The following is a 13,833-nucleotide window of genomic DNA, read 5'->3' as shown; positions in this document are numbered from 1 at the left end:
CATAATACATGCTGCAGCCCCTGGGAGGCCTAGGGTACAACTATGCCCTGGGTACCTAGGGTACACTGTACAGGGTCCAATAAGGTGAGCCTTACCAATTGTGTATGTACCTAGGGTACATGGAGTCCATTTTAAGGAGAGAGCAGACAGCCTGAGACCCTGAATGGCAGGATCTCAGGCCAACTAAGTCGAAAAACCAGCTAGACACTAGGCAAAAAGTTGGGGGTAACCATAGTCCGATATCCACCTTCCTACAATGCCTCAGTGGGACTTGAACTTCGTTCTTACTTACCTTATTTGCGCTCTCTTTGAGCCGCTTCATAACTGTCCTCTCAGACTGCTTACTTCAAAAACTGCCTAGTTGGTTGCCATTATCTCTGCTCGCAGGGCAGGTGAGCTCCAAACCCTTTCTTCAAAGCCTCCTTTTCTGGTGGTTCATCCGGACAAAGTCATCCTCAGAACCAGACCTTCCTTTCTTCCCAAGGTGGTTACTTCTTTCCACATTGGTCAAACCATCACTTTGCTCACCTTCTTTCCGCGTCCTTCTAAGGAGGAAGAGAGGCTCCACCATCTGTATCCAAAACGTGCGCTTTCCTTTTATTTGGATCGCACCAAGTAATTCTGTGTGGATGACCACCTCTTTGTTGGCTACGTGGGCACAATAAAAGGTCAGGCCGTCCACAAACAGATCATCTCTTGGTGGGTCGTTTTGTGCATTAAAGTTTTCTACTCTTTGGCAAAGAAGATGCCTCTAGTGGGACTGTGCACCCATTCCTCCAGGGCGACGGCAGCTACCACTGCTTTGGGACGGGGAGTCCCCCTCAATGACATCTGTCAGGCAGCTATGTGGGCATCTCTGCACATATTCACGAAACACCACTGCCTGGACAGCCAAGTCCGGAGAGACAGTTTCTTTGGCCGTTCTGTTCTCCAGGACTTTCTGGTGCGAACTTGGTTCGCAGACCCACCTCCGGTGTTGGTATTACTGGGGTATCTATTCCAATGTAAGGAATCTAATTGTGTCTTTCAGATGAACAAGTTACTTACCTTCGGTAACGATATATCTGTAAGAGACATAGATTAGTTATAGATTTCATACCGCCCCTCCCCACCCATCCTCCCCATTCTGCGAACTGACTTGTAGTGTCAGGGAATCCCTTTCTGGGCCCTAGCTTTGTGCACCAGTGGCCAGTGTCTTGCATGGCTCTGCGTTTCTGCCGTGGAATTTAGTGTAAAAGAACTGATGTCAGCACGCGAGGGTGTCGTCTAAGTAGCTACCGTGACGTCAACCCAGCGACCACGATGCCAACGACGAACGCGGAGCAGACCGACGCCACCTTTCGACATGCAGGGGTACTGCTTCCGAAAAATTCTCCGGATCTAGTCTGATGCCTAAGGGTTATTCTAAGGTAAGGAATCCATAACTAATCCATGTCTCTTACAGATATATTGTTACCGAAGGTAAGTAACTTGTTCTTTTGGTGGCCATTGCATCGACCAGGAAGGTCAGCACATTGCAGTCTCTTCGGTGCACCCACATAAACTGCTTTTTATTCTGACAAACTGGTGCTCCAAACACATGCCTCCTTCCTCCTAAAATGTAGTCAACCATTTCAAAGTAAGCCAGACGATCACCCTGCCCTGCCTCTTCTTACTAAGAAAGAGGAGAGACTCCCCCTGTCTGGATCCAAAAACGGCATTGTTGTTCTTCCTTGACTGCGCATAAGAATTCTGGGTGGATGATCAACTTTTCTTAGGGTATGTTGGGACCGAGAAATGGAAGTACTTTGCATAAAAATCAGCTACACATTGGCCAAAAAGCATCTACCTGAGGACTTGCACCTTCATTCATTCATTCTACCAAAGCTAAAGCTGTGGCCACTACGTTAGACCACGTAGTTCCAGTCCTGGACATCTCTCAGGCTGCAATGTTGGCTTCAAGGTACACATTCACAAAGCATCACTGCTTGGAAATGCAGGTCTGTTGAGATGGGAATTTAGCCCATTCTGTCCGGCAAGACTTTCTAGTCTGAGTTGGGTTCACAGATCCCCCCCTCCCTCCTAGAGAGGTTTTGCTTGGGCATCTAGTGTAAGGTAAGGAATTTGCGGCTAGAAGTCTCTATCAGATGATCAAATTATTTACCTTTGGCAGTGCCTTATCTGGTAGAAACTCCATCAAGCTGCAGATTCCATATGGACTCTCTCATCCTCCCCACTCTGAGACCTGATTAATGAATCTGATAGAGACATCTAGCCATAGATTCCTTAACTTAGAATATCCCCAGACGTCAGACTGGATCCGGAAAATTCTTTGCAGCAGCACCTCTGCGCACCGGGGGATGGCGCCACATGACCCCGCCCTGACGTCGTCCATGTACGTCACATCAGCGAGGTCATATAAGTCCCCCCGGCGTGCTGACGTCAGTTTCCTTCTTTTCCGTGTGCAACGCGAATCTGGAGTAAGCGGTTCCTCTGGCCTGTTTTCAGACCGCTTTTGACGCTTCGCGTCTGGAACAGTGTACGGTGCCTTAGGGCTTTAAAACCTGTACCTCCTGTTTGCAGCAAATTTCCACGACAGACCCACATCTTATCTGTATGTGGTGTTTCGGCGAACACCACGACTCGACAGATTGCGACGCCTGCCAACACTTCAAGCCGAAGTCCCGGCAAGAGCGCTGGATGAAGGTCCTTTCGGCTCTACTGTCCGGGTCGGAGTCGTCTCGTCGTCCGGCAGCCTTGTCGCCGCCGGGCCCTCTGGTTTATAGTTGCGGCGTCGCTTGCCCTTTGGGGCCCGGAGACGACGTCCACCCCTTCTGGATAAGTCGTGCCGCATGTAGCCAAGGTCCACAACCTCATGCCTGTTGGGGGCGCTAGTTCCTGGAGCCCTCCGGACATGCGCCCCTGGGACACAAATGGAGGCCTATGCTGCGGCTCTGCAGACCTCCCTTGGGTCCACTCCTGTCCCTGGGGCGTCCTCGGGGCCTCAGCTACTTGTGGGGTCACCGACTGACTCGCCGGCGGGTTCACCCCCGGCGCCACTTAAGCTCTTGCCCCCCAGGGACGAAGGAGATATGGTCTCGTCAGGGTGCGGCCCGACTGGGTCCCCCTCTACGACCTATAGCACCCATGCCTGAGCCGCATAGTCCCATGGGGCTCCCTGTGGCGTCACAGGTGGTTGCTGGTGCTCAAAGCCTTGCTTTGGGCACACCTCGGCCCTCCGGACAGGCGGTCACCTGCCCATAGCCGAGGTCGGCGCCGTTCAGGGGCCGAACACTTGTGTCATCAGGGTGCGGCCCGGCAGGGTCCCCCTCTACGACCCGTGCCACACCGCATAGTCCCATGGGGCTCCCTGTGGCATCGCAGGTGGCGGCTGGTGCTCAAAGCCTTGCTTCGAGCACACCTCGGCCTTCTGGACAGACAACCACCTGCTCCCCGGCTCCGACTCCACTTCCTACTTTGGAGTCGGAGCCTGTTGTGGTTGAGGCTGAGTCGGCGCCAGGGCGGCGCCGGAGGCTTGCCTCCCCGGCTCTGACGCCATCCCTTTCTTCGGAAGCGTGGCTTGTCGTGGTGGACGTGGAATCGGCGCCGGATGGAGCCGACTCGGCGCTGGATGGAGCCAAGTCGGCGCCGGGTTGTAGACTCTTCTACAGAAGCTTCTGCAAAGAGTTTGGCGTCGCCTTCACATTCGGCTGCGCCGGATCTATCCTTGCCTGTGCCCCCCCTTAGAATTTGTGGACCCGGCAGGATCCCCGCCGCCTCAGGAGTCCCGCCAGGACCCCCATTCGTCAATGGGGCTTCCTTCTTTTGGGCATTGGTTGCACCCTCAGTGTATTGGTAGGCTTAGTTTACAGCCCTCGCCTACAGATGAGTTGCTGTCCCCTCCTTGGAGGGCTACCTGAGGCAGGTGCGGCGTTTCTTAGAGTAATCTCCTTAGCCACTCGTGTTCTAAACATGAAGCCCCCTTCGGTCCCCTTGCCTGTGGACCCTCCGAGTCGTGTGGTCGTAACATCTTTGCGTGGATACCAGCCTTCCATCCATGGGCTAGCCTGGTAGGCTCTTTTTGCATCTTCTCATGTCTCCCCAACCTTTGGTTGGTGTCCACATCGTGGCTGTTAAGCTGAGAGTGGTCTTTCTTCCTCCTTCGTTCGGGACTCACACACTCTCTCTCTCTCTCTCTCTCTCTCTCTCTCTCTTTGATTGGTATGTAGCTGGTGCCGTTTCTACATCTCATACTTATACGGGTATGATGTAGCTCCATTCTGGCATTTTTTGGGACGCCTTGCCTCCCGGTATCTTTTGCTCTTCCGAGCTAAATGGGCTGCTGTCTGGCTGTCCCACCACAGCCTTCCCCATTGTCCGTCACTCTGTTGCCGGCTCAGTGCTTGGGCACTTTCTGCGGTTCTGTCGCAGACCGCCCACCCCCTGGGGTATGGCTATGGTATCTAGTCTAAGTTAAGGAATCAGCGGCTAGATGTCTCTATCAGATGTACGAGTTACTTACCTTCAGAAACGATGTATCTGTTAGAGACGTGGTCTAGCCGCAGATTCCTTAACGCCCACCCATCCTCCCCGCTCTGCGAGAACCTTGCCAGGAGGGCTTCTCCTCTTGCCTTCTTTCAGTTGCCATTGGTTTTCTTTCAAAGGTGCTCACATAGTTGCGCCCCTTTCAGAATTACCATATATGGCAGATTCCCTTCAAGGGGCTTATTCCTGTAGATGGTGCCTTTTCTTTCACTGTCATCAGGAGATTATTCTTCTTCGTCTCCTGCTGTCTATTCTCCATTCTCTAGAGGCTCTTGTCTCCTATATAGTCGTCTTCTTTGACGATTTCTTCAGCTCTGCTTCACACTTCCATTGTTGTGAGGGAAGATACCTTTTTGAAATACATTTCTGTTCTTTCTGCAAGGTAGATACCTTCTTGGAGTACATTGCTGTTCTGTCCTTGTTGGACGGCACAGTTCTACATGGCAATGACAGTCACATTTCTACATGGTAATAGCAGTCTATCTTTTTGTCTGTTGAGATATTCTTCCCTTTTTGCTCACACTTTGGGAAGGGTCTACGCTTCGCTATGCATATATATGTAGACAGTGTCTGATGCTGTCTTTTATGATGGTGTTTTGTGTAGGAGAGTAGGGTCTGCTTTCTATGTTCACCCCCACTTTTTGCTTTTGCTTTACTGGTTTTCGACTTAGATGTGGCTGTGGGCCTGCTAATCAGACCCACAGCCCTGCTGTTCTCTCTCTAAATTATTACTATGTACTTTAGGTGCATAACCCAATTGGATTGGATCACCTTATTGGCCCCTGTACAGTGAACCTTAGGTACCCAGGGCATAGGTGTACCCTAGGCCTACCAGGGGCTGCAGCATGTATTATGCCACCCCTGGCCTGGCCTTCCATTATGACACAACTGGCTGATCACTCAGCTGGGGCAAGGTCGTGTAATCACCCCTTGCTTAGGTGTAGTATTCCTATACCTACCTTATATATAGACACATGTGTACCTATCAGCCACTCCTATGGCAGGCCTTAACAATCCTGGAGGCAGAGTGCTCGGTAACATGTGAGATAGTGCTCTAGCATGAGCTGGGCCTGTCTGCAGCTTTCGGAACCATGTCCTTATAGCTGTTCTATGATATAGCCTACCATATACTCTTAAAGTGCCTTATAATCTTAAACGGTTATGGTAACTATGGTTTGGCTTTATCAAAACATGTTGTGTAAGGTGTCTAACACTTTGGAATAATACCCCCATCCCATTTCTGGTGATGAGGATATTATCCCTCCCTTCTAGAGGGAGAAGACATGTTGAAACCTACTTACCCGGTTAAAGTTAACCAGAGCCCCAGCATCACAAAATGGATGCTGCTGCCACGACACAAGTCTGACCTCCTGCTGCTGGGAGTGATCCCGGCACGGGAGGCTTGGACAATAGGTTTCCTGCCTTGGGAGGCGCTAGCACCACCCCAGACAGGCCTTAGTGTAATGGGGCAGGGAGGGCAGGGTTTATCCACCAGAACAGCGGGTCCGGGATATACAGGCCCTGATTCCCATCTTTCGGCCTCTATCCTGGGTTTCGGTCAGGCTAGTGTTGCGGCTTCTGGGGCTGATGGCCTCCTGCATCCTACTAGTGCATCACGCCAGGCGGCGCATGCGGGCTCTGCAGTGGGACCTGAAGTTTCAGTGGGCCCAGCGTCACGGCAACCTGTCCGACCATGTCTTGATCTCGGAGGGCACTGCACAGCAGTTGCAGTGGTGGCTCACGGGCCGCGATTGGGTCACGGGCCAGAGCCTCTCCCTACCCCTACCGGAGCATGTCGTACTGACGGATGCGTCCCTCCTGGGATGGGGTGGCCATATGGGAGAGGCGAAGATCAGAGGCCTCTGGTCTCCGGCGGAGTCTCGCCTCCACATCAACTTGTTGGAGCTGCGAGCGATCCGACTTGCACTGAAAGCCTTCCTTCCCTCTGTCCGGGGAAGTGTCGTGCAGGTGTTCACGGACAACACCACCGCCATGTGGTATTGCAACAAACAGGGCGGGGTGGGGTCGTGGACCCTTTGTCAGGAGGCTCTGCGCCTCTGGACATGGCTGGAACACCAGGGCGTCACCCTAGTGGATCAACATCTGGCGGGCTCTCTGAATGCCAGAGCAGACGAACTCAGCCGCCGGTGCATGATGGATCACGAATGGCGTCTGAACTCCGAGGTGGCGCAAGGTCTCTTTCAGCAGTGGGGAGAGCCTTGGTTAGATCTATTCGCCACCGACGAGAACGCGCAATGTCAGCAGTTCTGCGCGTTGGAACTTCCAAGGCGGCGCTCGCTCGGCGACGCTTTTCGTCGCGAGTGGAGTTGCGGTCTGTTGTACGCCTTTCCGCCTATACTACTTCTGCCCAGAGTGCTGAAGAAGATCAGGCACGACCGGGCCCAAGTCATCTTGGTGGTTCCGGATTGGGCACGAAGGTACTGGTATCCCGAGCTACTCAGTATGTTGACCGATCCTCCGATACGTCTGCCCCTTCGGGAGGATCTTCTGTCGCAGCAGCAGGGGACGGTCCTCCACCCGAACCTGTCCAGCCTCCACCTCCATTCGTGGAGATCGAGCGGCGGCAGTTGATGCCATTTGACTTGCCTCCTGAAGTCTGTAATATAATTCTGGCAGCCAGGCGTCCCTCCACAAAGACGGTATACGCCTGCCGGTGGAACAAATTTGTGGCATGGTGCACAGCAAAGGCTGTGGATCCCCTTTCCGCCCCTCTTTCTGAGGTTCTCCTCTTTCTTCTTTCTTTGGCCCAGCAGGGCTCTGCCTTGGGCACCTTGAAAGGTTATCTTGCTGCCATCTCTGCCTCCTTACGGCTTCCTGATCAGCCTTCTCTTTTCAAGTCCCCTGTAGTTTCACGCTTTCTTAAAGGCATTACTCACACGTTCCCTCCTGTCCCTTTCGTAATGCCTCAGTGGGACTTGAACCTTGTCTTAACATTTCTGATGTGCGCTCCCTTTGAGCCTCTTCACAATTGTCCTCTTCGTCTTCTGACTCTTAAGACTGCTTTCCTGGTAGCCATCACCTCGGCTAGACGGGTGAGTGAGCTCCAGGCTCTATCGTCCAAGCCTCCTTTTCTATCTGTTCATCTGGACCAGGTTGTCCTTTGGCCTCGTCCCTCCTTTCTTCCGAAAGTGGTGACCCCCTTTCATCTTGGGCAATCTGTCACCTTGCCCACCTTCTTTCCGCCTCCGCATCCTTCCAAAGAGGAAGAGCGGCTCCACCGTCTGGACCCAAAACGTGCGCTCTCCTTTTATTTGGACCGCACAAAACATTTCCGGGTGGACGACCAGCTTTTCGTTGGCTACGTGGGTGCTAAGAAGGAGAAAGCTGTGCACAAACGGACCATCTCCCGGTGGGTCGTTTTGTGTATAAGAATCTGTTATTCCTTGGCATAAAAGGAACCTCCTGTTGGGCTGCGAGCCCATTCTACTCGGGCCACAGCGGCTACTACTGCTTTGGGATGGGGAGTCCCTTTGCAGGACATCTGTCAGGCGGCGACGTGGGCTTCGCTGCACACGTTTGCCAGGCATTATTGCCTAGACAGCCAAGTCCGGAGGGATGGCTTCTTTGGCCGTTCTGTCCTCCAGGACTTTCTGGTGTGATCTTGGTTCGCAGACCCACCACCGGGGTTGGTATTGCTTTGGTATCTATTCTAAGGTGAGGAATCTAACTAACGTGTTTCTTTCAGATGAATAAGTTACTTACCTTCGGTAACGATGTATCTGTAAGAAACATTAGTTAGTTAGATTCCTCACCGACCCAACCATCCTCCCCGTTCTGCGAACTGACATCTAGGGTTAAGGCTATCCTTTTCAGGGCCCTAGATTTTTTGGCACCAGTGTCGGTCTTTGCATGGCTCAGCGTTCCTGGCGCGGAAAGCTATGTACAAGAACTGACGTCAGCGCGCGAGGGCGGCGTCTAAATACTCCGACATCATTCCGGCGCACGACGCCAACGACGGACGCGGAGCCGCAGACGACGCCTAGCGACGCGCCAGGGGTATTGCTACAAAAATCTTCCGGATCCAGTCTGACGCCTGGGGATATTCTAAGGTGAGGAATCTAACTAACTAATGTTTCTTACAGATACATAGTTACCGAAGGTAAGTAACTTGTTCTTCCTGTATTCTGCTGTGGCTTCTTTATACCGTACCGTTCTCTAATACCCCGGGTCAGGTATGTGTTTTACAAAACTCTCAATAAATAAATTCTTAATGTCTGTGATGCCTAGGTCCAAAGCCTGATGGAACCCCATGCAATCTCAGATTCTCATGTAAAGAAATCTGAGGATACTAAGTCATGTTTTTCAACAGCAAGCCATCTTCCAAATCAAAATCCCTAGGCAGCCCTTAGGACTTGGTTTAAGATGAGGAATCTCCCGAAAATGCATATTCACCAAAATGGTTCCTGAAGGTAAGTAAATAGATTTGTTCCTGAGGAAGACGGTGGTGATAATGCCCTGTGTGTCATCTCGCCTGTTGCCTAAATTCATGCATTATGAAAAAGTTCCAATAAACCCAGAGTGGCACCATTTGTATAAGCAATGACTATCATCAAAATATTATGAAAGATCAGTCTTGTATGTTACATTTGCTAAACTTACTGTTGTCTGGCATGAATGTGGTGCTATTCAATTTTATCAGCCACTAATCTTCACAATATTTAATTTACCTACAGGTCTTCCATCTAGTACTGCAGATGTTATAAAAAACCCATTCCAGTCTTTGCGACAACAGATCAGTCTCTCTGAGATAATGAACTCAAGTCGTTCAGATGCCTCCCAATTTCTTGAAAACACAGAAGACACAGGGTTACAGGAACACACAGACAGTAACTGCTTATACTGTGTCTGTTTGAAGTTAGTGGGCTCCCAACAAACCAACCAAGTGAATTCTGCATTTACTCGTGCAGGTTAGAATTCCTTATAATTTATTTTACTGTTAAACTTCTCAATTGTTGAATACCATTTGACCATTGATATGCACTTACGCAACATATGATTTAATCATTAACGTGGTATGTTTTTAACGTGACAGTGTAACATTTTTTAACTATAACGCATTTAGTTAGTTATGATGGGCTAATATAAGTAACTGATAAATGCCACAATTTTTATCTAATCTATTTAATGTCTTTTTCAAAATTAGAAAACCTAGAAAGTGCTGGTGAAACTGTTGTCTACACCTAAAAATGCATGGTGCACATTTTCAGGGTGAAATTTTTGCCACAAATGGACATAGACGCATTTTTCTCATGTAGAGTTATACTACCTGAGAAAAATGCTATGATGCCCACATAAATCAGAGTGTAGTTTAGCCAAAAGCAGGGAACCTTTCTGTGAGAAGTTCGCCTGATATATGATGTCACTAATTCTAGTGTACACCTTGTATCAGTCCAAACAACCATTATGGTGATTGGTTGTAAAGTCAACCTTATAGACCAGCTATCCTAGTGGTAGCATGGACAAGAGCAGTCTTAGGCTAAACTCTGAATGGCATGTGAAGCCAGCTGTTATACCATTTGTAACCCCTTGAATACCAAATGAAAGGACACCACAACAGATATATATATATAAAATAAAGTGTATTTATTCTAATCAAACCCTCAGCACTCTTTATGAGATTCGAGGTAAGTACAACACAGTCTTTCAAGCATACATTAAGTCACACAGGTAAGTAATACAGTTAGGCCCTAGGGGCCACGCAAACCATATACTAAGTAAGTGGTATAAGGACCACTGTCACGGAAATAGGATACACTATACTACCAAAGGTTAGGAAGTGGGAGGCCCACGGGATTCAGGTGCAGAGTGGAAACACTCACACGTAATGCGTATAATCGATAGAAATAGTACAGTTATGAAATAAGCAGTTTTAGGACACTTCTGGTATAGCTAGAAAGTCGAGACTCAGAAACTAGACCCTAGGATAGTCAATACCCTGATGAGCACCGGAGTACCCAAGTTACCTAGCCCACGGGCTGCGGGTGCATAGGTGTGAACTTGCGTCGGGTTTCGTCGTCGACTCCTATGGATGCCTGAAGGAAAGATGCTGACAGGCAGTCAGTGAAGAGTGTCCGGTGGATCCCAAGGCCGGGATCAAGAAGGAAGGATACCTGCAAGCAGAAGGGACAGAGTCTGGGTCACTAGCCAGTGACCACGTGGAACCAGGAAGGAACCAGGCGATGTCGGGAGATTGCAGGTGAAGAGGTGAAGCTTGTCGCAGCAGCCACGGGTACCAGGAGACGTCGAGGACGACCAGGACCAGGAGGCGAGCCGTCCCACGAAGGCTCGTGCTGTCGGCGGCGTCTAAGTCGAACTAGGACTCACCAAGCCTTGGCAAGCGGAACCCACGAAGAATGGAGGACTTGCTTCTGGTGCAGACCAGGAAGGTCTGGGGTGCTTCTCTTTTACAGAGGAGCAGGAGCCAGTCTGGAGGAGCCAAACCAGCAGTGGAAAATTGAAGGTGTGTCGTCGCAAAGGTTACTAGCCAACGGGCAAGCAACCGGACAGACGCGGCAAGTAGGAAAATGCAGAAGGGCCCCACGCAGGACTCGTGGAGTGTGGGGGACTGATCTTCGGTGCAGATGGTGCTTGGGTTTGGGGCTTCTCAATCCCCGGTGCACAACCTCGAGGGTGCCTCAGAAGCTGCGCTGGAAGATACTCGCCACTTTTCCCAGGTAGCCGGTCCCACGTCTCTCGTCGCCTCCACGGATCTCAGCTTGGCTGTGGATGTGGATTAGGGTCAGAGAAGTCTGGAGGTCAAGGCGCTGGTCGGGCTCTGCAGTCGGTTTCTCGTAGAACGTGGGCAAAGCAAACGGCAGATCGTTTGTTGGTGCCTGTTTGCACAGGGTGGCCTCTCCTTGGCCACAAGGGAGATTCTTCAGTCTTCCTGTCGTCGAATGTCGAAGGTCCAGAGTTTCGTGTCTAGTTTCAGTTCAGGATAATCCAAAGTCCTAGGGACTCGGCTCCCACTCTTATACTAATCTGGGGGGCTGGGTTACCTGCTAGGTCCCTCCTATGGGTGGGACCAGGGAGGGGGGTGGTTACACCCCCTTCCCTTTGTCCAGTTTCGCGCCAGGACTGGGGCTGGAGTGCCCCAGCACCGGTTTGAACTGGACTATGCATGGGACACCTTGTTTGCCCCAGGCAGTGTCTCGTTTCTTTCATCCCTCCCTGCCCCAATACACTAAGCCCTGTCTAGGGTGGTGCTAGCACCTCCCGAGGCAGGAAACCTATTGTCCAAGCCTCCCTCGCTGGAAGGACTCCCAGCAGCAGGAGGTCAGACTTGTGTCTGTGGCAGCAGCATCTATTTTGTGATGCTGGGGCTCTGGTTAACTTTAACCGGGTAGTAGGTCTTCAACATGTCTTCTCCCTCTAGAAGGGGGGAATACTATCCTCATCGCCAGAAATGGGGTGGGGGTAGTATTCCAAAGTGTTAGACACCTTACACGACATGTTTTGATAAAGCCAAACCATAGTTACCATAACCGCGATGATTATAAGGCGCTTTAAGAGTATATGGTAGGCGATATCATAGAACACCTATAAGGACATGGTTCCGAAAGCTGCAGACAGGCTCAGCTTATGCTAGAGCACAATCTCACATGTTACCAAGCACTCTGCCTTCAGGATTGTTAAGGCCTGCCATAGGAGTGACTGAAAGGTTACCCATGTGTCTATATATAAGGTAGGTATAGGGATACTATACCTAAGCAAGGGGTGATTACACGACCTTGCCCCAGCTGAGTGATCAGCCAGTTGTGTCATGATGGGAGGCCAGCCAGGGGTGGCATAATACATGCTGCAGCCCCTGGTAGGCCTAGGGTACACCCATGCCCTGGGTACCTAAGGTACACTGTACAGGGCCCTATAAGGTGATCCTTACCAATTGGGTTATGTACCTAAAGTACATAGTATGAATTTAGAGAGAGAACAGCTGGGCTGTGGGTCTGATTAGCAGGACCACAGCCACATCTAAGTCGAAAACCAGTGAAGCAAAATCAAAAAGTGGGGGTGATCATAGGAAGCAGACCCTACTCTCCTACACAACACCCTCCCCCCCCAAACTTAGGGACATTAAACTAACCTTGACCAGTTGAGTCTTCATGTTCTAAGTGGAAATATCTGGAGAGTCCATCTGCATTGGCATGGTCCGTCCCAGGTCTATGTTCCACTGTCAAGTCCATCCCCTGTAGGGAAATGGACCACCTAAGAAGTTTGGGATTTTCACCCTTCATCTGATTTAGCCACATGAGGGGCTTATGGTCTGTCTGAATCTTGAAGTGAGTGCCAAACAGGTATGGCCTCAGCTTCTTCAGGGCCCAGACCACAGCAAAGGCCTCCCTCTCAATAGCTGACCAACGTTTCTCTCTAGGGGTCAGCCTTCTACTAATAAAAGCAATGGGCTGGTCTTGACCATCTATATTCAGTTGTGAAAGAACAGCTCCCACACCCAACTCAGAAGCATCTGTTTGGACAATGAATTCTTTGGAGTAATCTGGACTTTTCAGAATAGGTGCAGTGCACATGGCCTGCTTCAGGTCATCAAATGCCTTCTGACAGCTTACTGTCCACTGAACTTTCTTTGGCATTTTCTTGGAGGTTAAGTCATTAAGTGGTGTCACAATGGACCCATAGTTCTTAACAAACTTTCTGTAGTACCCAGACAGGCCCAAGAAAGCTCTGACCTGTGTCTGGGTAATTGGAGGAGTCCAGTCCTTTATGGTCTGGATCTTGCTCTCCAGTGGTTGAACCTGACCCCCACCTACTAGGTGGCCCAGGTACACAACCTTGCTCTGCCCTATCTGGCACTTGGTGGCCTTGATAGTGAGGCCTGCCTTTTGCAGGGCCTCTAAAACATTCCTCAGGTGGACCAGGTGATCCTCCCAGGTGGAGCTAAAGACAGCAATATCATCAAGATAAGCTGCACAGTAGTCATCCAGGCCTGTAAGGACTTGATTCACCAACCTTTGGAAAGTGGCAGGTGCATTCTTCAACCAAAGGGCATTACCACAAATTGATAATGTCCTCCTGGGGTTGAGAAAACAGTTTTGGCCTTTGCACTCTCAGCTAGTCTGATTTGCCAGTAGCCTGCTGTCAGGTCAAATGTACTCAAAAACTTGGCAGCTGCCAATCTGTCAATGAGCTCGTCTGCCCTAGGTATTGGGTGGGCATCTGTCCTAGTGACAGCATTGAGACCTCTGTAATCCACGCAAAACCTCATCTCTCTCTTACCATCTTGGGTGTGAGGTTTTGGCACAAGAACTACAGGACTAGCCCAACGGCTCTCTG

The 13,833-nt window shown here is 50.5% G+C and overlaps 1 protein-coding gene across 4 annotated transcripts in view; it reads left to right on the top strand.

Moving 5' to 3' along the window:
• The window catches only part of RICTOR (RPTOR independent companion of MTOR complex 2), a 1,453,900-nt gene that overhangs the window by 1,164,899 nt on the left and 275,168 nt on the right, over positions 1–13,833 (top strand). For all 4 annotated transcript variants that reach the window (XM_085631131.1, XM_085631133.1, XM_085631132.1 and 1 more), the window contains one exon: positions 9,219–9,452. In XM_085631131.1, coding sequence (XP_085487257.1) covers positions 9,219–9,452 — 234 coding nt within the window. The remainder of the gene's footprint in view (positions 1–9,218; positions 9,453–13,833) is intronic.

The sequence above is a fragment of the Triturus cristatus genome, chromosome 2_1 (genome assembly GCF_964204655.1).
Source record: "Triturus cristatus chromosome 2_1, aTriCri1.1, whole genome shotgun sequence".
In the NCBI taxonomy this organism is placed as follows: Eukaryota; Metazoa; Chordata; class Amphibia; order Caudata; family Salamandridae; genus Triturus; species Triturus cristatus.
The sequence above is the reverse complement of the archived record's forward strand: the minus strand, read 5'-3'. Positions and strand labels throughout refer to the sequence as shown.